The 26,111-nt window shown below is 42.3% G+C and overlaps 2 protein-coding genes across 4 annotated transcripts; both read left to right on the top strand.

Moving 5' to 3' along the window:
• Positions 1 to 73: 73 nt before the first annotated feature.
• On the top strand, positions 74 to 16,067 carry EIF2A (eukaryotic translation initiation factor 2A). Of its 3 annotated transcripts, XM_057421685.1 has the most exons (14): positions 76 to 189; positions 2,828 to 2,897; positions 3,217 to 3,291; positions 4,718 to 4,836; positions 6,003 to 6,102; positions 6,479 to 6,561; positions 7,792 to 7,865; positions 8,018 to 8,162; positions 9,076 to 9,192; positions 11,544 to 12,115; positions 13,435 to 13,548; positions 14,414 to 14,542; positions 15,471 to 15,536; positions 15,620 to 16,067. In XM_057421685.1, exons 1-14 carry the CDS (start codon positions 162 to 164, stop codon positions 15,683 to 15,685), a joined length of 1,758 nt encoding a protein of 585 aa, XP_057277668.1. In that variant the 5' UTR covers positions 76 to 161; the 3' UTR covers positions 15,686 to 16,067. The 3 variants fall into 3 exon arrangements, with proteins under 3 accessions (XP_057277670.1, XP_057277668.1, XP_057277669.1); XM_057421686.1 differs by lacking the exon at positions 9,076 to 9,192; XM_057421687.1 differs by lacking the exons at positions 15,471 to 15,536; positions 15,620 to 16,067 and having other exon boundaries at positions 74 to 189; positions 14,399 to 14,542.
• A 571-nt stretch (positions 16,068 to 16,638) lies between these two features.
• On the top strand, positions 16,639 to 24,854 carry SELENOT (selenoprotein T). The gene is made up of 6 exons (XM_057421698.1): positions 16,639 to 16,817; positions 17,797 to 17,907; positions 19,059 to 19,185; positions 20,612 to 20,699; positions 22,098 to 22,249; positions 24,045 to 24,854. Exons 1-5 carry the CDS (start codon positions 16,678 to 16,680, stop codon positions 22,220 to 22,222), a joined length of 591 nt encoding a protein of 196 aa, XP_057277681.1. The 5' UTR covers positions 16,639 to 16,677; the 3' UTR covers positions 22,223 to 22,249; positions 24,045 to 24,854.
• Positions 24,855 to 26,111: the final 1,257 nt, after the last annotated feature.

The raw sequence follows: 26,111 nt of genomic DNA, 5'->3' as shown, positions 1-26,111 counted from the left end.
GCGCGCGCCGCGGCGGGCGGAAGAGCCCTCGCTGCGTCACTCGCCGGCGTCCTCACCCCCGCCCGCCCCTGCCCCTCTCGACGTGGACGTCTCTGGGGCGGCCGTGTCGCATTTCACCCGGAAGCGGAAGCCGAAGCCAAACCTAAACCTGCCGCGCCAAGATGGCGCCTCCTGCGCCCCTGCTGGCAGGTGCGTCGGGGCCAGGTGGTGGTGGTGGTGGTGGTGGAGGAGGAGGCCGGGGTTGCTGGCGGCAAGTGGGCTCCATGGTCGGGGGTCGGGCCGGGCGCGGCGCCCATTGTCCCCCTCAGGTCCCCTTCCCAGGTTGCGTTGCTGTAGCGTGGCTGGTCCCGGCCCCGAGTACTGGGGGCCCTGCTCTGCTCCCTGGGGCCGACAGTGCCTCGTGGGCACGCTCGTCTTTTGGCCCGGTGGGTTCGTCGGCTGGACAGCCGCCGGGCCGTCCGCGGGTCTCCCTCTGCCCTGCCGTGGGGGAGCTGCCAGGGTTTCTAAAACGTGCTCGTTCCTTTGCCTTGGTCGCTTGCCTCATGCGGCCTGTGACGGAAGGCACTCCCGGAGGTGTTGTGCTGGAGGGACCGGGCGGCGGGTGCAACAGGGCGGGACCCAGCCCTGGGCCGCGGCGGCAAGGGGTGCGGCCTGCCTGGGTCTGAACCGCTCGACATCCGGGTGGAGCTCGTAGCTCACAGAAGCGCCTTCGCTGCGCTTTGTGGGAAAGTGCCTTTCGAGAGTTCTTTTTCCTTTACTCTTTGTTTCACTTCTGAAGTTGCCCATAACATGAGGGGTTTAATTTTTTTATTTTCCTGTTTTTCTAAGCTTTAAACGCCAACGTTATTTATCTTTGCATGGGTGTGACAGGGGCCTATAGCTGTCCAGGGTGGGTTTTGGACTACTTGCTACTGTCTGTAACTTAGATCTGAAATTTGGATCTTGATTTTTCTTGGCAGCCTGACAAAGACCTGGGAAATAGACTCGGGGCAGGGGTGTGAAGCTAGTGGGTCATATTTAAAGCATGGCTAAAAGATACCCTTGAGGTGTGTTAGGGGTATGTTGTACCCCCAGGGATGTAAAGGGCTATAGAGCACGTGGAAGTTTGAAACCTATCAAACCCGTATTTTCCCACATAATAAACTGCTGCTTACAATTATTTCCATTTGTTAATTTCTAAAGTGCTATGAGAGATGGAGTAAGGACCCTCAGCAGTTAAAGGGGCAGCTCCAAAGTGCAGCGTAGGGACATTTGGTGGCAGACATTACTGTTGTCCCAGGTGTTGCTGTGCCTGTGCATGCTGACATTCTGCTCCCAGACCTCCTGCTGCACTGCTGCTGGCCACAGTGCTTCATTCAGGTAACACAGCTGCAGAGCCTGCAGCTTGGGCTTCTTGATCCTGCTTCTTGAGTCATGTTTGACAGTAAAAATTGTCACCTCAGCACACCAAGAAAACACATAAAGCGCAGCTAATGCCTGTGTAATAGTTACCGGTTTCATGGTTCAACTCTGAATTCTAATGTGCTTGTAATAGAACTACCTGAAAAAAAACCCAACCATATATAACAATCTATATACAGCTGTCCCACCTGCACAGCTTTGCATGAGTCCATCTTCATTTCTTGTTTTCTAGTGCTGTAAGCATGGCAAGGGCTCTGAAAAAAAAGAAATCTGTAACGCAGTTTATACTGATATTTCCTTCATGCTTTCTGTTTTCCCAGTTGAAGTTCAATGTTGAAACTACCAGCAGGGCAAATCTTGCCTAATGTCAGCAAAAAAAACCAGCCCAACGTAATCTTCCTTTGGCAAATGCTGTTCCTGTGTTCAGACAGCTAATCCTCGCTTTGAAATGTACTGAGGCAGCTCTTTTCAACTCCATTGTGCAGGATGCTCGAGTGGCTCTTGCAGCGATGGAGCATTCTCAGCTTTTTAGGCTGTAGGAAAGTGCTTTCTGCAGCAGGGTTGAGAGCTGTCACCATCTGCCATTTCAGGATGAGATGTCATCCAACCCTCCTTCCTTAAGCAGGTGCAGCTCTTTTGTAGTTTGAGGTCATCTTGTGAGATGAAGCCAGACTCTTGGTTTGTGGTATCCAGTGATGGGACAACAGGCAATGGGCTCAAACTGACATCCAGGGAATTGCATTTAAACATAAGAAAAGCTATTTTACTGTGAGACTGACCTTGGGTGCAGGCTGCCTAGAGAAGCCTTGGATCTCCCTCTCTGGAGATGCTTTGCCCCCCACCTGAAGCAGGGGTGGGCTTGGTAGCCCTAGGGGTGCCCCCCGCATTGGCCCCTCCACCATGCACCTGATTTGGGGCTATCCTGCCCTGCCCTGCTGCCCTTGGCAGTGCTTATGCTCCTGTCTTTGCACTGACACCTGTGCTCCCATTGCAGAGGGACAAACTGGTTCATGGATTGACCCCGTTGGGAAGGCCGCCCTGGAAGGGCTTTGCTGGTCAAAGCAGGTAGCTGATTGCATGACTGCAGGTGTGGGAAAGCTGGGACTGGCAGCAGTTGTCCCGCTTCAGTCCTTAGCTCTGGCAAAGCGCTGGCTGGTTGCTGTTGTGTCAGCAGCGGTGTCCAGGGCAATAGCTCAGCTCTGTCTCTTCATGCATCTGTCCTGTGTTTTAATCCTGCAGCTGCCGTGGATAAGCCATGAGCCTCGGCATATGTTGCGTTCCAAATTTCCTTACAACCCTCTCTCTCACTTTGAAATGCAAACAGGGAAAAAGCGTGTGCAGGTCTCAAGGTGCATAGATTAGGAAAAACTTTTGCTTTGGGCAGTTCTCTGAATTTGAAATGATAATTATTTTTTCACTCTTCCAGTGAGAGGATCAGAAGGGCTTTATATGGTGAATGGGCCACCTAGTTTCACAGAGAACACAGCCTTTCAAAGGTACAGTTATTCTCACTAGTTTTTATCTTTTGCACAAAAGAAATTATTTTCTAAAAAGTAAAGGTAGACTGTAGAATTGAGAAATGTATAAATGTGATTTTTTTCTTACTGGTAGTAGTTTAGAAAATTGATGGTTTTGAAGGCTTTATGCTTGCCTGACTTCTCATGGTCACTGAACAACTGCAGAGTAGTCTGCACTGTTAAAAAGCGCTACTCAGAAGTGCAGCAGGGAAATTGGTGTGTTGGTTTTTATTTTGTTAAAAATACCTTAACTTATGCAGTATCTCTGAATCCTAATGTGCAATTCTTACTTCTTTAGGGACTCTGGAAAAAATTGCAAAGCTGTTGCTTTTAGCAAGGATGGTTCCCTCTTTGCCTGGTGCAATGGAGAAAAGTAGGTGCATTTTATTATATTAATTGTTTAGTTTGCATTAAACAGGATCAGTTGTGCCACATTTACTCTTGTCTGTGTAAAGACTGTTGCTGTTATGTGTTTGCATACATGCTTTAAATTCAGTTTATTTTTACATTATTCGCTGTAGTGGCTTTATTTCCTGAATATTTGATAAAATATTTACTGTTTCCTTATATTTATAATGCACCCATTCCTGTGGAATCTGGATATGCTTTATTTAGGTTTTCTTTTTGTGTTCATATTTCCTAGTACAATAGTACCTCGTTTTCTGGGATTAATCTGTTGGTAAAGTTCACAGAAGATGAAGAATTCCTGCGTCTTGCATACAAACAACATAAGGTTCCTTTTTTATAGACCCAGTGCATTAGAGAGTTCCCTGGAGATAATCCTTTACGTAAGGGTGGATCATGGGGTTGCTGCTGTAAAGATAAGGCTTCTTCTGATATGCCAGTATTCTTACTGACAGGTTAAAAAAGTATTTAGTTATTTCATATAACCATTTTCTTTTAAGTAGGTAACATAGATGTAGGATTCACTACTTTCTCTTTTCTTTTTGGTTCTGCAAAATATTTAAACCTAACCCTAAATATTTTTCATTAAAAACTTAATTTTTGTCAATTGGAAGCATCCATTTCCAGGAAATGTTTGTGGGGGAGAATGTTTTTCAAACAACCAGGTTGTGTATCCAGGTACCCACACTTTAAGTGAGAGTATTCCAAATGGCAAATCTTTCCTGTACCTCTTTGTTTTGGGGGCTGTCCATCTTCATTTCTGAGAGGGAGCAGTTAGGGAGATGGTAGAAACAGGCTCCTAATGCAGCTTCCAAGAACAACAGTGGCTTGGAAGCATCTTGATGTGATCTTTTTTGTTTCTTTGGATTCCATATGTGGCAGATCTTTAATACACAGCGTTCAGAGATGTTGCTTGACCTTGTTTATTCAGTTCTCTGACCTTTGCTCTTTATTGTCCCTGTCTCCCTTCATCCCCAGTCTCAAAAAGACCAAATCATAAATGATGTATTGTTATAGATAGAAGGCTTTTAAAATTGATAAATGTGTGTTTCAGTTCAATTAGAATATTTCTGTTGTGCTCAACTTCAGCACTGTGGAGGTGTGGATGGACTCTATGGATGGGATGTATCTTTTGTTTAGAATTTAAGTATTGCAGATAAAAATATGTGATATATTTTGACCAGTGCTTTCACTTAGTTCCTGTTGGGTATCTAGTTTTAAAAGGTATTCTTGCAAAAATTTAGTAAAAGCAGGAGGGGAAAAAAAGCTCTTCTAACTTCATTACATTGGCCAAATTTGGGACAGATCTAGAAGAGTTATATGCAGAAAGTTACCTTGGCTATTAATGAAGCATTTTAAGCATGTTTTATTGAAATAACATCTTTTTGTTCCAGAGTAAATGTTGTTAATGTCACCAGTGGTGAGTTACTGTGCGCCTTTGATCTTCCAAAGGCAGTTTGCCTTCAATTCTCACCAAAGAATAATGTTGTGGCAACGTGGCAGGCCTATACAAGTGAGTATTTTACCAGATGTACAAGTACATGCAGTAACTTCATGTTTTAATTTGGTTCGCAGGCTTTCCATTATCTGATTTATCACTGCAGTTTATTTATTGGCAGTACAGGAAGTGTACAGAAAATTATATGGCTAATCAAGTATATAGTGGAGGAGGGAGCGGTGCCATCTTCTGAAAGCATCTTCTATCGACCGTTCTTGCAAACACTAAAACTAAGTGCATGTACTAACAATTATTCTATTAAAGTAAATAACATTTCTAAAAATGGCTGGCTGATCTTAGTGCAAAGAGTGTTTTAACAATACGCTATTCAAGTGGTTTATATTCATTTATAGACAAGGAGGATTGCAAGCTGACTCATAGTAGTCATGTTCTCCATGAGGCATAGCTGACTTGAGTGCTCTCTATTGTCCAGAAGGCTTTATTCCCTCCTCTCCCTCTCTGTAGAGTATATGCTCCTCAGTTAGATAGCCTCAGGCTCATCCAAGTTGTGTGTCTGAAATAGAGGGTATAAGTGCTTCTTCCGACAGAAGGAGCTGGCCATAGGCCTAGCACGTGGAACATGATCTGGGACAGACTGTACGATAAGACAGGGCAGCACAAGTGACAGAACTGTTGCCAACTGTGGACTGTTAGAGAACCATTAGGAGGTCTGTTATGGGGCAGTGGTAGAAATAGGCAGGCTGTATGTAGTATCCAGATAAGTAGGAAGGTATAGGGAGTTTGAAACCAGTAGAACCATTTTGTATGGCTTGCAGATAGAGCTGTAACTTCATCCTGATGAACAAAATACATCTCATCCTTACGAAAACAAAATGTAGGAGGGGAGAACAGCTTAATTGTTTGCCAAAGGAATAGCTTTTGATTAAAAAGTATACATTACAAAAGTTGTGCTAGTGTTGGTGTTCCTAGTCTTACAATGAGGAGTAGAAGCCCTTCACCTAAAAATGTTCTTTCTGCAGACTGAAAGATGGTAGAAAGACTTATGTTAATAGGTAAAGCAATTAGCAGTTTACGGTTTAGTCCTTCAGGGGGTAGGATGGTTCTTGTAAAAGGTTTATGCATGCTTAGTTGCTTGTAGAATTGTGAGGTGGAATGTCATCATGGTGAAGCAGGTTTAATCTCCAGAGACCACTGTACTGTAATGCATATTTTTGTTGCAGCTGCTAAAGATGGCACAGCAGGAGTGCCCAACCTACAACTTCATGATGTGAAAACTGGGAAGTGTTTAAAATCTTTCATCCAGAAAAAGATGCAGAACTGGTAAGTAACATTTACAAATACTAATTACTTGCAAAGAAATGTGGTTTCCAAAATCTGATCTGGTAAATAGAGCTTTTAGTGTGGTGTTGGATTTTAAAATACATCTGCTACTAGCTTATTCGTGCTTGTAGGTATCTTTTTTTATGTAGTTACAATTGTTTCTTAGTATAAATTCACTATCATTCTGCACCACAGAGAAAGCTGGGAGATAATAACTAAGTCTGCCTGTGTATTTTTTACCATGCAGGTATCATTTGTCATTTTGAATCATGGATCATGTTTGAACTTGCTAGACTGTAAAAATGAAGGAAAAAAAGTCATATACTAGTAAAGATGAGCATCATTCGGTGCTTCTAATTTTTTTCATTAAATGTAGGTGTCCTTGCTGGGCAGATGATGAAAGCATTTGTGCCAGGAATGTAAACAATGAAGTTCATTTCTTTGAAAACAACAACTTCAGTACGCAAGTATTTCTATACATTTTATTTCATTCCATATATGCATTTTCTTTTGGGTGTTGCTTTTTTTCCTTTTTTTTTTTCCCTCATTTCTTATTTTGCTTGCTTTTTATTTTAAATATTGCCTACATTCTGTTTGAATTTGGCATTCAGAATCATTCTGTTTTAATGAAGTATGTTTTCACCTTCTTGTTTATCTTTTCAGAGACTTCTCTAATATGAAATGTGTTTAATTTTCAATTAGAGAGGCCTGATTCTGGATTATTTCTTATTTGATAAGGTCCAGGATGTTGTCAATAGAGGATGTGATCTGTGATTACTTATTTGTGTTATGTGTATTCTGTCAATGAACTGTTAAAAAATGGTTCATTAGAAAATATATGAATGGCAAAAACGAAGTTATGAGGATAGATCATTACTTTCAAGAAAGTTTATGTCTAGAAGTAGAATATTTGGAGTCAATAGAGGTTGAAAAGGGAAAGGGAGGAAAAAAGCAGGAAGATAAAAGATTAATTCGAACAAAAATTTAAAGGAATAAAAGAAAACTGCAGGAGGCAGTGGTGTGTGGTTTTGGGTTTTGGTGGTTTTTTTTTCTTTTAAATATATAGCTGATAGAAGAATTATTGTGTAAAAATACTGCCTGTGAGAGATAACAATTTCCTGAGAATTAGCCCTGCTGAGGTTAACAAAGCTATACTTGGAAAGCATGGAATGTGCTGGAATGAGGTGGTGGGTTGCTGATGTTCATTTAATTTTGAGAGATGCATTTCCCATAAGTTGTCTGTGGAAAGGGGCAATGTTCAGCACAGAGCAGGCCTTTATGAATGCTTCCTTTCAGGAAAAATTGTCCAGTAAAGCTGAAGGGGAAAACCCTTGGCTCTGTGATGGTGCATGTTACCTGGATGTGACTGATACTGCTTCCTCTGAAGTCAGCACAGACGAGATGAAGAATTCTGTGCCTGGCTTAAGACATGAGCTGTGTTCACCTGGGGTTCAGAAGCTTCCTTGCTGTTTGAACTTCCAAATACTAAATACTGGTTTTCAGACCTAGGCTTGATACAAGTTGGACTTGTAAATAACAATACATGAAAGCAATGTCTATTTGCCTAGTAAAAGAAATCCTTTATATGTATTGGTTCTTCTTATCCATGATACAGACCCATAAAAAGGTATAGTGAAGTAATCCAAGCTAACAAGTTTTGTCATTAACACCTGTGGCTTTTTTTTGCAGACACTATTGCAAATAAACTGCATTTGCAAAAGGTGAATGATTTCGTATTATCTCCAGGAGCGCAGCCAACCAAGGTACTTCTGAGGTTCTTTCACAACTTTTTCTTGGTTTTCTTAAAAAAAATCACCTTGAATTTAGTGCAGTAGATTTCACTACTAGTACGAGTGAATAGACATTGTGTTACCAAGAACATAATCTGCAATAAAGTCTTGTGGCTTTGTTTTAGGTTGCAGTATACGTTCCAGGCAGTAAAGGTGCACCATCATTCGTTAGACTGTACCAGTATCCCAACTTTGGTGGCCCGCAGTCTGCACTAGCCAATAAGAGCTTCTTTAAAGCTGATAAGGTGACAATGCTATGGAACAAAAAAGGTAGAACAGCTGTATATTTAACCTTTTTTATATTCCACATATTTTGGATTTAATTACTTTGTTTACTGTGTGGCTTTTGCTTTTAATTTGCATGTGCTGAAGTACATTAGTATTGAAGATTGCTGTTCATGCTAATATAACACTACAGTTACAGTTCTGAATACCCTGAGGTGCTCATAACCTTCCTGTGTTGACTTCCATGATTTTCTGTATTGAGAATATTTTACATGTTGGTAAATTTGTAGTTGGGTAATAAATTCAAATTTAATTTTTCATTCTGTGATGGTGTATTAGACTGTATTTAGACAGTAAACATAAGCTTTTAGCAGAGCATAAACTGTTCTTAATCTGTATAATAGTATGTACGCAGATGTATCACAATTGGGGTGACTTGCACAGTACTCTGTGGGCTTTGCTGTTTGTTAGGAGTGAGCTGTTTCAGAATAATTTTGTAAAAAACACTTTAACTCATGTTCTTTGGAATACCGGGAGGTATGTGTTACATACACGTAGAGACCACAAGTGGCTACACAGCTTTGGGTGAAATAGATACATGTACAAAAGCTGTTAATAAAACATTTTATTTAAGGGCCGATCTGGATGCTCAGTTTCTGCCTTAGGCGGATGAATATATTTTTGTGGCTGCAAAAGAATGTTCACTTTCCCATAATTGAATGGTGAATGAACAGACTTACACTTTTGTCTGAGAAAAGAAGATTTTTTTTCTGTTCCTAATATTTAGGAAAAATCAATTCAAAAGAGAATGATAACAGCACTGTTATGCAAGGAGCTAATTAGAATTAATAATCGAACCAAGCTTGGAACAAGTGAATCTTTGTTCATGGTAGTTTGTGAAATATTTTATATAATTTGCAATAATTGTATTGAAGTCATTGTGTCTCTTTGCTGTTAGCCACTGCTGTGCTAGTAATAGCTAGTACAGAAGTTGATAAAACAGGTGCTTCATACTATGGGGAGCAGACTCTACACTACATTGCAACAAACGGAGAGAGTGCAGTAGTGCAATTGCGTAAGTATCTCTTGGGCAGTTTTGTGTTGTCTTACAGCTTTTGATAGTGAGAATTCCTTTACCGGCTTTTGTTTAATGTATGAGGGCTTTCTCATTAGCGTAATGAATTAATTTAAAAAAAAAAAATAATGAACTACTCTTAACAAGAAATCCTTGACTAGTTTTTTTTTTCCATTCTGGAATGGGAGTTTGTTGGGTTTTTTTTTGTTTTTTAATAGCTGAATTATCTTGTTGTCTTTGGTATGCTTGTCTTAAGGTCAGTGGCAGAGAGCACACTTGCAGTTAGTATGTACAAATAATTTGCTTGGGAGGGTTTTCATGTGCACAGGAAGGGGATTGTGCATGTTTGCTAAGGAAACCCCTGGACAACGGAGGCATCTTAATGTCTAAGAATCCAAAATGAGCACAAAGGTAAGTTACCAAACAGAATAATCTTACCTGCACTTCTAGACATGCAACTGATACTGTTATTCAAGGAACTGGGGTGAGAGCAATTTTTTTAATTATACTGGAAAATAGAATTGTAGACTCATAGAATGGTTTGGGTTGGAAGGGACCTTAAAAACCATTTAGTTCCAAATATAAGTCCTTTATTTTGTGTCTTGGAAACTGTTCCAACACACAAAAATGACATGTTAGAGAGAAGCAAGTGGATGCACTTAATTTCAGTATCTTATTTGAACTGGAAGTCCGTTCATTAATTTTCTGTATGGCAATATCTTTTCATTATCTTAAGATGTTGCTGTTTATGTTGAACACTGGGTTTGTTTGGGATTATGGAAAGAGTAGTTTGCTGTGAAACACTGGGGATGGGGTGATGTAGACTATCTATGCTTAAGTGGCTGTAGAGGGATTGTGAGCATATTCTCCTGAATATAGTGCTAACTGGAAGAGCACATCTGTTTTGCCTTTCTTAGCAAAACTTGTGGTAGCAAGTAGTGTGAACCATTACCCTTTGTTGCCAACTTCACTGGAAAAAAATAATCAGGATTACAACTTGGTATCTAGAATCTCTCTGGATCAGTTTTCTGGATTTAGAACACTAGTTGTTTCGTTTAATTACATGCTCCTTAAAACCTTCTTTGCCCTTTGAAGTTATTTATTTCCAATGTGTTTTTATTTAACAGGAAGTTTATAACTAATTTCCATTTCATTTAGTTTTTCTTTTTCAAGGAAACATCTAAACTGATTCTGTTTTGTAAAACTTTATTTTTCACCAACAAAAACAAGTGGTAGGCACTCTGCGTGGTGCCCTATTTCCTGTGGATTTGTACCTTCTGTTTGCATTTGAGGTCCAGTTTTGAAGCCTTTTTCACATCAGCATTTGTAGAGGGCTTTTTGGTCTTGACTAATACATACTCATGCTGCAGCCTTTCCCTTAGCTATTGAGCCTGTATAAAGCTGCCCTCATCTCTACAGCTGCCTGCTGTCATGAAACGTGCAGAAATGGAGTTTTCTGTCAGACCTCTGTCTCTGCAGTTGCATTTGATTAATGCCATCTTAAAACCCCACAGACAGTGTGACTGTATCTTTAGAAACTGGGCTGTAATGAGTCCTCAGAATGACAACACGAATGTACGATTTAAGTCAGTTGATATTTTGGGTCGGTGTCTGGATTTGAGAATTATCAGTAATGCACATGGCATCTGAAATACAGATAAAGATATCCAGATTATGAAAAGTTTAATGACTTTCGGCTTTTGTTTACACCTATATATTTCAGATGAGTTTCCATCAGTAATTCTTCATTCTTCAGTAACCCCATATGTTCTAAATGCCAGAATAGCTTCTAACAATGTCAAGTTTTAATCATTATGCATAAAAGCAGTTTTTGTATGCTCTTTTACTTTAAAATCTTCTTTTAAAGTGCCATGCATGAACATGGTCCAAAGATAACTTATATCAATATTACTTAGGTTTACAAAGCTGAGTTATGCAGTATTTCTTAGAATAAGAAAAAGAGGACCTAGTATCCAGCTGGTATAAAAGTCCTGGTTTTGCAGGTTTCCAGTGGAACAGTTTGAGAAGGTCCTGAGAGGTCATACTTGAATAATGAAGGAAAATAATACAGGATTTTTTTTTTTACATGAAAAAAGTACTGTTGAAGTGCTGATGCTGAGCCTGCAAAGTTAATTTGGAATGGCTGCAGTTATTGTTGCACTTTAAGTGTAATTATCAGAAGATAAAATGTTGGTTTTAGCTCTGTCATCAGCAGAATTCATTTTCACTGTCAATAATTAGATCACAGCATTTTAGCAAAGCACGATATAAGTTGCTATTGATTTTATTCTTGCATGCACTGAAAAGATACAATCCTCTAACAACAGCTGCCTTTTTTCCTTTTCCTTTAGCAAAAAATGGTCCTATTTATGATGTTGTTTGGAACCCTAATTCTGTTGAGTTCTGTGCTGTGTATGGTTTTATGCCTGCCAAAGCAACAGTTTTTAATCTGAAATGTGACCCTGTGTTTGATTTTGGAACCGGACCTCGCAATGCTGCCTACTACAGCCCCCATGGACACATTCTAGTGCTAGCAGGATTTGGGAATCTCAGGGGGCAAATGGAAGTGTGGGACGTTAAAAACTATAAACTCATTTCCAAACCAGTAGCCTCGGATTCCACATACTTTGCTTGGTGTCCTGACGGGGAACATATTGTAACAGCGACGTGTGCTCCCAGGCTGCGCGTCAGTAATGGGTACAAGATATGGCACTACACTGGTTCTCTGTTACACAACTATGAAGTTTCATCAAATGAAGAAATGTGGCAAGTTTCCTGGCAGCCCTTCCCAGATGGAGTGTTCCCAGCAAAAGCAGTAAAATATCAAGCAGTTCCTAGCGAATTGCCCAGTGCTGAGCCAAAGCCTGCCCAAGCATACAGGCCTCCAGCCCTGAGAAACAAGCCTGTAACAAGTTCCAAGCTCGTAAGTAGACAGTGTCATATATGAAACAAACTGTTCTGCTTCATTGCTTTGCCTGTCTTCGAAACTTTGCCTCAAATTTGTCTCTATTTTTAATTAGGGATGTGAGAAGAACAGTTGGCCTGACAACAGTGTTGTCTCTTTTATGGGAGGTTTTCTTGATAACCTTCTTTGGAATTTTTTCACTGTTTGCAAGAATCTATGCTAGAAAATGCAAATTTCTTTGGTCCAAATACTGTCCTTTTACACAGTTGTTTGCAGACTTTAAAAACACTCTCTACAACTTGGAGAACTATAAACTGCAAATTTGTTTTGTGGTGAAATTCTGCACTCTAGTTAAGATTAGAAGAAGCCTGTGATTTGGGTGACCTGGCTTACCGTTACCAGCCTAAACTCAGCTAGACGGGTGGTTGACTGGCCTCCAACTGTGCCTTTTTGTTTGTTGTTTTTTTTTTTAAGGTAAATTTACTTGGCAGAAAGAGATTTACTTGCTAGCAAGGCTGTAGTTTAAATAGGCTTCAGTATAATGGCCTACTTGTCTAATTAGCTTCTTTTCTGCACATTTTCAAAGTAGGCTGAGTAGCCACTAATTACATTCAATAGTTGCACCCTTGATGCTTAAGTCTTTGAGAGCTTTTGTTTTGAGCCCTGTGCTACTTGGCTTATTAGGAATTGATTAGTCGTGCTAATGTCTGATTTCACAAATGATCAACTAACAGAAGTAGTAGAGAAAAGAGGTGTTTAAATAAAATGATTCTGTTTTCTCAAATGGGCAGTCTTGTCATGTGCATTAAAACAGTCCAGCTGCTAAATTGAGTTATTTTAAAAAAATATCCCAAAAGGCTAATCAGTCCCTTCTTTTCACACACCCTTCCCAGCAGCCTGTTTTTCCTTACTTGACAACTTTTTAACTCAAACTCCTAGTGACAGCAAAATCAAAATGCCAAGCTTCAGTCATCTTGTGCTAGTTTATTCCTCTGATTTTTATCCCCCCCCCAAAAAAAAAGGAAACATGCTGATTTTGTTATTTCATCAGAAATCCATGAAATCTGTAGAATATACAGGGTAGTCCCATCCAAAATTGAGAATAGATGAGTTTGAAAACCTTTTCACACTGCCTTCTGCTATTTGAAAAGTCATACCTTATTTTCCTCTTCTTTTATTTCTTTCTTTGTTTTTCCTTCCTCTTCCTTTACAATTCATCTTTGAGTATAATACTGACTTAAGTAGGTTTGCATGTTGGCTGTTAGGCTTTTTGTACCAACACACTTGCCAACATGGAGTGCTTGTTTTGTTAACTGTTAATTTTGCATATCTTGCAGCATGAGGACGAGCCACCTCAGAACATGAAACCACAGCCAGGAAGCGATAAGCCACTCTCTAAAACAGCTCTCAAAAATCAAAGGAAACATGAAGCAAAGAAAGCTGCTAAACAGGTACTGCAGAAGTAGTTATTTCAAGGATAACATTAATTAGTTTTCACAGTTAATCTCAGAGAGCAGTGACTGTTAGTGGCAGAGAGAGCCCTCAACATCTTGCATGTGCCAAGTTGTGAGGAGGGTGGTAGACTTTTTAATTGGACTAAAGCAGGTACAAAAGGATAAAATTAACAGCTTCAGTTAGTTGCTGTGCATGTTAGCTGAAACCAACCTTAAGACTAACTAGTTCTGACTTCTTACCCTCGTTTAGTTTGCAGTGTTTTTCAGTGCTGGTGAGACGTAAGAACAGATTTGCTGCTTTGATGTGTCCCCCACCAGGTCAGGACTGAGGCATGTTAACAGGGTAGACCCAAGACAGCCTGTTCTGTGTCACCTGTTCGCTTGCTGTTCTTTGGCTAGGTAAATAAAAATCAGCTTTTGGTATTAGCCTTAAAATTTTTACAAATTTGGGAAGCAACAATTTCTTTAAAACTATTTTAATTTCTTACACTGGTTTTGAGCCCTTTTGCTTCAGAGACGATATCCTACCAGTCTACTTTATAAAATGTTTGCTTGTGTCATCCTTAATGTGTTTGTCCTGTCATCCTTAACTGACATTTCCTTATGCAGTGTATAGTTGGTATCTTAAGGAAGTAGAAATTAAACAAGAAACAGCATGTGAGTTGTTACATATATATACGCTATGGAAAGCGTATATAGGTAATGCAGTATATCGAAGCAAGTCAGAAATTTTGGAGTACAGCAGCAAACTAGTGAAAGAAGAAATATTAAATGGATCCCTCAAAATTACTAAAAACATTTCTCAGTCCCCTTGTAATTAAAAGTATTTTCTAGGTAATGCGTTTAGTCTGTTTGTCTGTAGGAGGCCAAAGGTGATGCAAACCAAGATTCTACGCAGTCCTCATCATCACAGAATGCGCCACGGAGTGTCGTGCCTGCCGTTACATCAGGAGATCCTGAAGTTGACAAGAAGATAAAGAATTTGAAAAAGGTAAGGGGATTTCTTTTTTTCTAAAAAACAGTAAATTTTCCTACAAAGGTGGTATATAACATTGAGTCTGATTATAAGGTGACTTTAGCTTGGCATTTGTGTAGATGGTAATTCCCTGAATTTGTAAATCAGCTTCCTTTACTTTTCCATCTGGTAGAACAGTGGAGGGCAATGCCTGCCGGGCTGCTAAAGACCTTACCAGAGGTGGCAGTGTAGAAGCCTTAGCCAGGTGCATGGAGAAGTGTTCCAGTCTCCTGTTACAAATACTGTTGCAGCTAACACAGCCAGGGGGCAGGGGTAGCTTAAAGGTGTTAATGCTCAGACAGCAGCTGTGTGGGCTGCCTGTGTATTGGATTTTGGATCTGAGAAGGGAGCCATGCTGTGTGGTTTCAGTTTCTTCCCTAACTGCTAGATGGTGCGAGGCCAAAGTTCACTGCCAATCCTGGAAATTCTTGGACTAAATAATTTCAGAGTGGGAGTTGTTTGGTTCAGGCTAGAGAATCTCCCATTTCTGCATAACTCATCAGGGTTTTTTTCCTTTTGTCTCCTTCCAGCTTTTCATGGTCTCTGATGGGATTAATCTTCCAGGCTTTCTGAGGAAAATGTGTGGTGAAGAGGGATAGTATAGTGGAGGGGTATTTCTGAATTTGGATCTAGCCTTTCAGGGAGATAATGCATGGTGTTTGTTTCAGAAACTAGGAAGTGCTTCTGTCCTTTAGGTTTTGTTCTTGAAAGAAATGTCCTTTTTTGGTGGGAAATTCTGGATTGAGCATCTGGGGATGCTTAAATGAAATGTGCCTTCCAGATAGAGACCTGCCTCCTGGTAAATCAGTCAATTGCAATTGCAGGAACTTCTAAGACTGTTTCTTCTGTTCTTGGCTCATCAATATTTTTGTGTTAGTGTGGGTTTTTTTGTTTTGTTTTACAGAAACTAAAGGCAATTGAGCAGCTGAAAGAACAAGCAGCTGCTGGCAAACAGCTAGAGAAGAATCAGGTACTGTGAAGAGGTAGCTTATTTTACAATGGAAGTTGAATAAGTTGCATACATCTGTGACATCTTGTGCTTTTTTGTTCTAGTTGGAGAAGATTCAGAAAGAAACTACTCTGCTTCAGGAACTGGAAGACCTAGAACTGGGCCTTTGAACCTTCACGGAAGTTCAGTGTTAACACGAAGTTCATGCAAAGTTTAACTTTTATTAACTTGAACACATAAAATGTTTCAGCAAATGACTGAGGATGCAAAAGTCCACAGATTTGTCGCACACTTGCCTTTTACAAAGCTTTCTTAAAGATTTGTGCACAGCTGAAACTGTAAATGAGTAACAAATACCATATCAGCCAGTTCTGCCATTGTTCAAACCAGAACCATGATTATGTTCTCAAAACCTGAAAAACCTAGAAGCAGCCTGTTAGTTTCTTTTCCTTGTCTGGGTGTGAAGATGGAAAGTGATGAGGTTTACCCATTTGATAGCTTTATTATATTTAAAAAGATGTAGATAAAAATAAAGAGCATTTAATAATAAAAGTACTTATGTTTTGTTACAAGTGCAGAGTTTTAAAACAAAGAGTCTGTGCTACCACAGCCGATTTTTATTATTGTCAAAAGTAATTCCCTGCTAAGGATAACGAGGCTTCAGCTGCTCTAGGGGCTCTTGCACCCTTTTTACTCCGATTTTTGTTCTTCTTTCTTCCGACTCTTACTCCCCCGTCTCTGGTTCTTTACTCATGACCATTCAGGCTGAAGCGCTGAGCGCGCAGGGCAACAGTGACGGCCTCTGTCGCCGCGGGTGGTCAGGGGCGGGCCGGGCGCGGCGCTCTCGGTGCTCCCCTCACTCGGGCACCTCTGCTGGGCAGCAGCGAGCGCCGGGGGCCGCGTTCTTGCTGCCCGCCGTGCTTCTGCGGCTCGTGCAGCGTTGGCGGTGGGCGCTCGGTGTCACGTAACGTCTGCCTGATTAAAACGGAGCGGGTCAAACCACCGCGTTCCGACGCGCCCCGGGCGCAGTTGGCCCGGGCGGGGCGGGGCCGGGCCCGCGGGCGTCACGTGACAGACGGCGCCTGCGCGGGGCCTGGTGGCGCTCGCGTGACCTTGGTGCGGCGGCTGGCGCGCTTTCCCGGTGGCAGCGGGCGGAGGCGACATGCGGGCGGTACTGCTGCTGCTGCTGCTGCTGGCCCTGGCGGCGCGGCCGGGCGGGGGTTCGGCGGAGCACGGCGGCCTGCCGGCCAAGAAGCTGCGCATGGCCTACGCCACCGGGCCGCTGCTCAAGTTCCAGATCTGGTGAGGTGCCCGGCAAGATGGCGGCGCGGACCGGGCCTACGCCTCCCCGTCGCTCTCCCCCCATCTTCCCGTCAGCGACGCGGCGGCGGGACGCGGCTGACAGGACGGCCGCGCTCGTGCGGGGTGCGGGAGGGCCCTAGGTCGGCCCGGCCTCGCGTTCCGGGCTGGCGGGACCAGGGGTCGGCGGAGGCACCGGCCCGCAGGCGCCGGCCTTCTCTTCCCGGTGCCGTCCCGCGCGGGGCTCGGGTGCTGGCGGTAACCGTTAGCGCTTGGGAAACGACCGGGAAAACGGTGGCCCGCGGTAAACCCTTTTTTTTCTAAGGCCTTTTTCATATAACCCGTGAGTTGGGATTGCGTTTAGGAGGAACTGGTACTTTAGCAAAGATTATAATGAAGGAGGTTTTGGAGGTTTCTGATGAGTATTGCCAGCGGTCAGGGAGACCGAACACCTTTGCATCATTCTGGGAACGTTACTGATGGTGTTGGCTGCTCAGAACCAGACCAAGCAGGAGGAGTGCGGTAGTGCTAGGGTGTGTAGCCTGTTTGTGGAAATCCCCGAAGACCTCAGTGCCTGTCACCCTGTCCTCATGGTCCTTTGAGGACGGGCAGAGCTGCTGGGGACCGGAACAGACGCTCTGCTGCGCCGGGAAGGAACGGGAACATTCCCTGTGGTTCCCAGAGTCCAGATTGTGTCAGCTTCCTACAGGGAAAACCCATCATTCCTTGCCCAGTGGGTTTTGCCAGAACATTGTGTCTGTGCTGTGAAAACAAACCTGTGTAAACCCAAGTGCCCGGTTAGGTGCCAGGTTTTGAGATGTGTAACTAAGCTGCAGATCAGTTTTCTTCATTGGAGTGAAGAGGTTTAGTTTTGTTTTAAACTGAACGGCTCATGAACAGCACAAGTACTGGTGTTGCCAGTTCAGCAGCGACTTTAACACACAGCAGTTCAGTTTCAGTGACAATCCCTGTCTGTGTTTAGTGTCTCCTGAGGCTACAGGCGGGTGTTTGAGGAGTACATGCGGGTTATTAGCCAGCGGTACCCTGACATCCGAATTGAAGGGGAGAACTACCTTCCTCAACCTATATATAGGTAAGCTAATGACCAACAGTACTAATTGTCTTTTTTTTCCAGTATGTGAGCTCAGTGTGATGAGTGGTGAACATGAGCATTTACACTTGAATAATATTGAAAATAGAAACTAAGGGGGTTTTCACATTATGATTGCATACAAGCTTGGTTATGTTCTACATTCCAAGTAGCCACTTTAGTTTTCCATACAGATATTACTGTCTGGATACCTGTATGGTGATGTCTGTCGTGTCCTAATCTAAAGTAAATCATATCATTAACTTTTCCACAGTGAATTTTTCAAATTTTCCACATGATGTATCTGGATATAAATTCACATTTGTCGCTCATGTTTATGTACCTGGTGACTAATTCCTGTAATAAGTTAAGGTTTGAGATGAGGGAAGAGTTTGATTTTAACATCTAAGTCATGGGACTGCTAACCTCACCAGAAGGACTACCAAGATGTCCTTAAGTAAAGTTTGGGAAGCAGGGGGAGCCCAAAAAAACTTGGAAAAAGGCAAAATGAAGATAGTGTTTTTCCTGCTATTTTAAACCACTGTGTATGTGATAGAGGAGTAATGACACAGTTACGGTGGTAGCTTCTGAACTGCTTCTTGAGCTAATTACTGTAATAATTACAGTGGTGAGAATGTTACAAGATTGAATACCTCAGTGTTAACTTGCTGTCTGGCTTGAGGTTTGATTCCTGCAAGAAGCTGTGGGGTTTTCTGCATCTGCTGGGAAAATATGAGGAAGAAGTACATGTCACTCTCAAGTTAGTGTCTCTCTAATATGGGACAGCTTCTTTAGGAAATTAAATGTATCATCCATTTTGGATAAGTATAAGTTGAAAGCAAATTTTTGCTTGAGGTCTGCCTAGGAGGAAGAAAACCCAAAACATCTGCAAGCCTGGTGTACCAGAAGGGTATCAATGGTATCCTTCTGAGCATGAGTGTGTTTGGTGAGCTGTGGTGCTTTTTTGTGGGGGGATGTTTTCTTAATACTCTGCCATCCACACCCCACCTCCGGGAGATAACCTTACTTGAAAAGTTTTGTATTTTCTTAGAAACCAATTGTACACTGTCTGAATTCTTCTATTAGGTGAATTACAGCTGTGAAGTAGTAACTGTGAACCTTCTAAGTCACTTTTATATGTTGTCTTTTGATAGGCATATAGCATCTTTCCTGTCTGTCTTCAAACTAGTATTAATAGGCTTAATAATCGTTGGCAAGGATCCGTTTGCTTTCTTTGGCATGCAAGCTCCAAGCATCTGGCAGTGGGGCCAGGAGAATAAGGTAAATGGTATACTTCCTTCTTTGATTTTTGGAAAAGCAAATTTTAGAATTACTTAATTCTAAAGTGCTATGGGAGTACTTCACAATTCTTACTGACAACTTTTGTTCACTGCAGCCTTAACAGAATCTTTAGGCTTCTGTAACCAAATATACTGGAGAATTTTACTGTAGCATAATTATTCGTAATAGTAGTGCTTCATATTTTTGACAGACCCAGATTTGATTCTCAGCATCTCTTTCCAAGTTGATGGTGTTGCAGTAGGGACAGCTGAGGTTAACATTGCTGACAGAGATGATAAAAGATATTTTTTCAGGGCAGAAGAGTAAAGTTTCAAGCCTGTATTGTTGGTGTTAAAATTGCAGCTTCCCTTTTCTGTTGTCTCACAACTGTTTTGCAGTTGGTGCTTTCATCAGACTCCATAATAGATTAAGCATGCAATTAGATGGTGGTTAGGAAAATGAAGTTGCAGTTTTGTGGGTGTTTTTGCAGAACATACTTGGGCATAACAGACTGTGCCTTGTGGGATGAATATCTCTGTGAGTCAGTACTGGTGATGCTAACAGAATAATGTTGTTGTGCTCTGATCTATAGTGACCTTATTCCAGATTTGTTCTACTAGGCAAAAGCGATTTATAATTGCTTTATGTATGCTAATGGTGCACAGATCCTCAAAACTGGGCTACCCAATGCAACGGGTCTCTGTAACCTGTTAGTTTGAATGTAGAGAAGCTGTAATGTATCCTGTTTAATTAAATGGGCCAAATGCACTACCCAGCTAGGCTGGCTGTGGAATTGACTGATCTCCTGTGCTAGGTTCTTCAATATTGCAGTAACCCCTGTGAATGTGCCCTCATGCCTGAAAAGGGAATTATAAAGGTGCCGGAGGGAGGTGCTGTGTTGCTGAAGATTGCATCGTATCATCCTGAGGCACCAGTGCACAAAAGAAAATTCCACATGATGAGCTGAAAAAATGCTCGAGGGTTAACAGTTCTTATGAACAAATGCAGTTTGACTTGAGCTGCTCTTTTTGTCTCTCCCTGTGGTTCTTTGATCTGGAGTGTTAACTCTGACAGTGACTGGCAATGTGTAGGAACAGTTGTGTGTAATCCTACAAGTGCCATTGTAGCTACATATTTCTGCACGTTTGCCGTTACAAAGGACGTGTATCTGTGGAGGGAAGGAGTGTGAAGATGTAATGTGGTTTGAATCAGAGCTGAGTTGAGTGTTTTCAGAGCAGTGCTGATACCTGTCTAGGGAAGGCAATGCACACGATCTTTTTGAAAAGAGGATGAAAGGAAGATGTGTCTGTGACTGGAAGATTACGTCTTAACTTGCCTGTAAACCGCCAGCATTTGTTAGGAGGGAATGAAATAACCTGTGGCTCACATGGCTGAAGTACCTGGGATTCTCTCTGCTTTCTCCTAGGTTTATGCTTGTATGATGGTCTTCTTCCTGAGCAACATGATTGAGAACCAGTGTATGTCAACAGGTGCATTTGAAATAACTTTGAATGGTGAGCTGAGAACTTTAAGGGAATCTCGTTGTGCTGCATGTATACATGTAGACTGTGAGAGCTAGGGAGGGGGGTGGAGAATGAGGGATGGTGTTATGAAAAGGGGTATATTTCAAAGTGTGGTGGGATGTGGAAATTACCATCTGTTCTGAAACTTCAGGTGTGCAGTATCACAAATTACGAAAATCATGGAGTCATAAAGCAGTTCATACAGATGTCAGTTACATATATTTTAAAACACCTATGTAAAAATTGACTTGCTTGGTCACTTGGAATAACAGTATTATTTTCTTTCTTTGCATGTGATGGGCATTAAGTAAGAAATGATCAGGTAGGGAAGCATAATCTACAGTTAATCAGGTGCTTTTCCTGTTCTGTTTTGTAATGTGTTTTAGCCTTGCAATCCTGTTGAATCCATTGCTGTTCCCAGATTTCGGTACTAGTGAATCACCATACTGATTTTTCAGCTTAAGAGTTCATGGGCCTTCTGCCTTCAAATAATTTTATAATTGTAAAGATTATATAGGCTTGATGGAGTACAGAATTTTTCAAGCTCTATGTGCTGTGCTTTAACCTCAATTTATGATTGTGCAGAGTGCGTTTCAATATAGTAGTTTCTGAATTATATACTGCAAAACCTTTTAAAAATAACTGTATTGCATCAAAGTAGTTGAACTCAATGCACTTTTAGTCCTATATCTCAGCTTAGAATTGACATCAGAGTCTTCGCAGGGTGAACAGTCACATCTGGGCTTTTGTATGTTTCTGGTTTGTGTTTTGGGACACTGTGGTTCCAGTCTGGCTTTTGGTTTATGGACAGTTGGTATTTTTCAGTGCAGGTTCATGAAGTGCTGTAGCAGTGATGGAGGTTTGAGAGAGTGTGAACAGCAGAAATGAATCCTGTGCTTACCCTTAAGTGTTTATGGACTCTGCTGCCTTTTATATTTGGGGTTGGGAATAATGGTTGCAGCTGTTTTGAGTGGAACCTTCCAAGCCAGATCGTGGTAAGCAGAACTTTTGAGGGTCAGGCTTCGATGTTAGCCAGAGTGAGATGAAGACAAATGAGACCCACAGAGATTTAGCAGTGGTTTAAAAACTCAGTATGCTGTTTTGCCACTCACTAATCTATTCTTAGGCATTTTGTCAATGCATACTTTGAACCTCTAAATCCATATGGTGTACTCCTAAATTGAAGTATTAGACTCTTACTCTCCTAGCTGATTCAGTATACCCAGGGATTTAGAGTGCTGTTGATCCGGATATTTTCCTCAGTATACCATAGTACTGACTTGCATAGCTTCCTAGATCTTTTGAATTTTATGTTTGAACTAGCCCCATGTGTTCTCTGACTCTGTCAGTATAACGGTGCTTTTCTCCCTTCTGTGTGTTTTGTGGTAGATGTTCCGGTGTGGTCTAAGCTAGAGTCTGGCCACCTTCCTTCCATGCAGCAGCTTGTACAAATTCTTGATAACGAAATGAAGCTCAATGTGCACATGGAGTCAATGCCCCATCATCGATCATAGCCCCATTTATCAGCACTGAAACTTCTTGTAAGTCTTCTTCCAGTCACCAGTTGTATGTTGGCTCAGGCGTGGGGGACCACGTGTTGCAGACTGAATGTTGAAACTGTATTTGCTCATTTGAAAGTCTCTTGCTGGAGATCCAGCTCTAGTGACTTCAAATTGACGCATGTGCTTTTACTGTTTTGGTGGGAGGTTTTGCCTGGTTCAAAACCAGAAGCTGGTGTTCCTTTGGGCAGAAGGTGAAGGGTTGCTGCGTGCAGAAGGCCTTAAGTTAGTGAATAGTATTGTGCTGAGATTGGAAAACAGTCTGCATTATGTGCCTTAAGACAGGTTTTGTGCAAAGGACTTCTCTGTAGCTTGTAACCTGATTGAATTGCACAACCCAATAAAGTAGAATATTTTCTTGCTCCCAACCATGCACTGTACTGTATTAACCTTTTGCAAACAGTCCTTGTCTGTTAGGAGCAGAGGGTTCACATCCATGCTCACATATTTTATGACAAACCAATTCTGTGTTCCTGTGTCACCTGTTTAGCTTACAGTTCTTCTGGAACATTGATGTGCTACAAAAAGACTGTCTTGGTGCAAAACCTGACAGTTGACCCTTGGGAGACCACTGAAGGGAGAAGTGTATCAGTTCGCTGCGTTGCAGGTTTTTGCTGTACAAGAATGCTTTGGCATGAGACATGGGTTCCCTGGCCTTGCCTTGCCAACAGAGGCCCCAGTCCCAGGTGACCAACCCTGTGCTGCCGTTTCAGTCAGCTGACATCCTGCAGCTCATCTCCTTGATGATGACCAGACTGATCAGTTGGTCCCAGCTGTAGCAGTCAATGACCTGGCTCTGTTCAGACACCTGCACAGGTTCCTTTGGAGCTCTGTTTAATATGGTTTTGCTTCTGCAAGTTCGTATTTGCGTGAACAAGAACGTAGCAGGGGGAGGTGTATGTCCAGAGACGCTCGGCTTTATCAGAGCCCTGCAGGCAGTCCTGGTCCTTGCAGAAAACCATGCTGTGCACCCAGGGCTGACTTTGTTGTCCCTCACTGTTACAGAGCTCAGGCTCCAAGCCTCCTGAGGCTTCCTGAAGTAGGGGGAGCAATTTGGAGAGAGTGCTACCTTGTGCAGGGAATATGAGAAACAGTTGACTTCTGCTTTCTGCAGACAATGTCCTCCAGACATTGTTTGTTTAGCTCAGTCTGGTTTGTCCTAGTAATTTAGCAAAAGTCATCTTAAATATGAAGTAAGTTGGCTTGTATTTTTAAAATACTATTTAATATTAAAAAGTTTGGTGGTCCTGTCTTTCAGATGAGCTTGCTGAAGCCCAGCATCCTGCATGTATGGACTTGGAGGGTCTTAGTGTTCTTTGCAGAGTAGATTGATATCACTTTAAAGCTTTCAAAACATGCTAAGATTGTTGTTATGTAGAATTTAATTTAATGGGATGAGTTTAGAAGAATGGCAACAAAAAACCCATTCAGTTGTATTTCCATGTAGGAAGTAACACTAAAGGTGAGGAGGGGTTGATAGTGAACCTCAGTGACTTTGTGTTTCAGTGTTTCCTTGTCAGTTCAAGCTAACTACGAGTCATTCTGATGGTATCCCTGGGAGGTACCCCAGAATTAAATGCTGACTACTCTCTTGGCATGAGTTCCAGCCTCCCAAGGGACAGTGCTGGTAGTTCAGGTTTCTTACCCGAAGCGTGCCTGGCTGCTGTTCTCCCAAGATACAGCAACTGCCTCTGCTCTGTTCCGACAGCATCGGGGGCAGTTTGCTCTCTGGGGCCAGCATGGCTGCTGACTGTAACCCTTGTGTCTCCATTTCCAGGCATTAAGTGGCAATTTCCAAAGGCAGCGCGGCGCAGACCCATGAAGGCCTGTACTGAAGACAGCGCGCTGTTAGTACAGACTGGATGCTTCTCTCGCAGCCGCGTTGTGCCTCCTGAGAAAAACTTAATGAAAGAGCTGTTTCAGTGCTGGCGTGTTTCCAGGTCCTGCACAGTCATGGAGTGCAATAATACTGTATAGTTTTTTTAAGATTTCATTCGACCAGTTCATAGCTCAGCAATGCAGGCATTACTAACTGTAACTTATTTTATATTCATGTTTCACACGATCGCAGATTGAGTTGATACCTAATTTTTCCTTGGAAAAAAATGTTTGTTTAATCTGTTGTATTTTATATGAATTTATGTTCTTTTTGTAGTTTAAAATGGAGTTATAGGAGTGTCTGATGTTGTCCGAAACTGTTAAGTGACAGCTCTCTGGCAGATATCTCTAATGTGGTTAAAGCAAGTTTGTATATTTTTCAGAATATATGGCAGAGTTGAACAGTGCATTATATACTAAATTATATAAACCAAATTATTTGCAGAGTAATTACATTGTTTTGTGACTTCAGTAAAAATTAAGGTCAACTGCTCTTTAAATTGTGTTGGCCAGTTCAAGAGGTTTTTCTGTGACCATTCTGAAGAGAGGAGCAGCTGGGCCTTTCTACTGTCCTAAATAGAAACCAGGAAAGTTAATTTAAATAAAGAGTTCTCATTTACTGTGTGAAGTACCTTGTTTGAGTCACTGATGGATATTCTTAGAACTGCAACTGAAAGAAAAAGCATAAAAAGCCTACTTTCTGAAGTCATTAATCTTGTGTCTGTGCCGTTGAAGCCCCTAACAGCCTCTGTGTTCTGGAAGGAGCACAGTGCTCTTGTCTCTTCCTCCTGAAGCCCAGCTGCAATTGGAGCTCAGGTGCTGCTGTTATGGGGAGCTGCTGGGTTAGACCCGAGTCCTGGTGTGGTTCTCTTGCAGGGGCTGGGAGTTTCCCTGGGATATGAGCCACTGGCTGCAGCCTGTGATCCTCAGTTCCTGGTCACCCCTGGGTACCTCTGGGCCATGCAGTGCTCCAGGCTGGATGGCTGAGCCACTGCTCCAGTGGCACCCATGTTGGAACTGGGTCCTGGCAGTGCCTTGCCTCCCACCCTGGTTTTTGTCCTGTTCTGAGCTACAGGGTTTCACCCACCTTGTAAAACCAGTGGAAGTACCTCCTGGACCCACCATGTCAAATATTGTCTCTGAACGGGGAGGGAGATTATCGTTGTTGGGACAGTAAATTGGATGAGAAGGGAGTCTGGAGGCAGCTACCATGGTCGGTAGGAATGGTTTTTGACACTCCCTGAGTCTCTAGGGACTGATGTAGGGGATGTTGTATGTAACCAAAGCTCTGTCCACTCAGCTGAGGGAGGAGTCCGTGCCAGGTGTTACAGAGGTGCTGCTCATTGCATCTGCTAAGGCGGCCTTGAGGCCACTGTGCTTGACTTCAATGAAATCATCCCTTCAGGTAATTCGTGCCTTCTCTTCTGAAATAGATTAACCAACATTTTCTAGCGTGGTTAGAGTTTTAGTTTCTCACTGATTATGCACTTCTGGGAAATAATTAGACAGAAAGCAAATAAGTGCACGGATGTGTTGCTAGGTTAAGATTTTTCCATGAGCTGTTCTCAGCGTCACCCTAGTGATGATAATTGCTCACCTTTTGCTGGCTGCCCGCGGTTGTCCCTTCCCTCCCACCTGGGCGGGTGGTTTGTCAGTGCATGAGTGTTCAGGGTGTGAGAACCTTTGCTAATGTGCCTCCAATGCAGCAGAAGCCTTTTGTTTTTTTTTGGCGTGGGGTGGTGTCGCAGGCTGGGCAGTGTCTTGGTTGTATCTGTAACTGCTTTGGGCTGTCGGGTGCGTAGTGCAGGCTTGGGTGTATGGGCTGGTCCAGGGCCCACCATCGCCATTCGTAGAGCACTTAGGAAAAATGGAACAGTAAAATGGGACTTACAGAACCTTGACAGTTGCTGGAGGCAGCAATACCTGCCAGCCCTCTGGTAAGCCTGTTGCCAGACACTAACTGGTG

Source organism: Pezoporus wallicus, unplaced genomic scaffold, assembly GCF_028554395.1.
Source record: "Pezoporus wallicus isolate ANWC-B61680 ecotype Strahan unplaced genomic scaffold, APGP_CSIRO_Pwel_v1 scaffold_7402, whole genome shotgun sequence".
Lineage (NCBI taxonomy): Eukaryota > Metazoa > Chordata > Aves > Psittaciformes > Psittacidae > Pezoporus > Pezoporus wallicus.
Note: the sequence above shows the minus strand (reverse complement) of the source record. Positions and strands in the feature narration are given on the sequence as shown.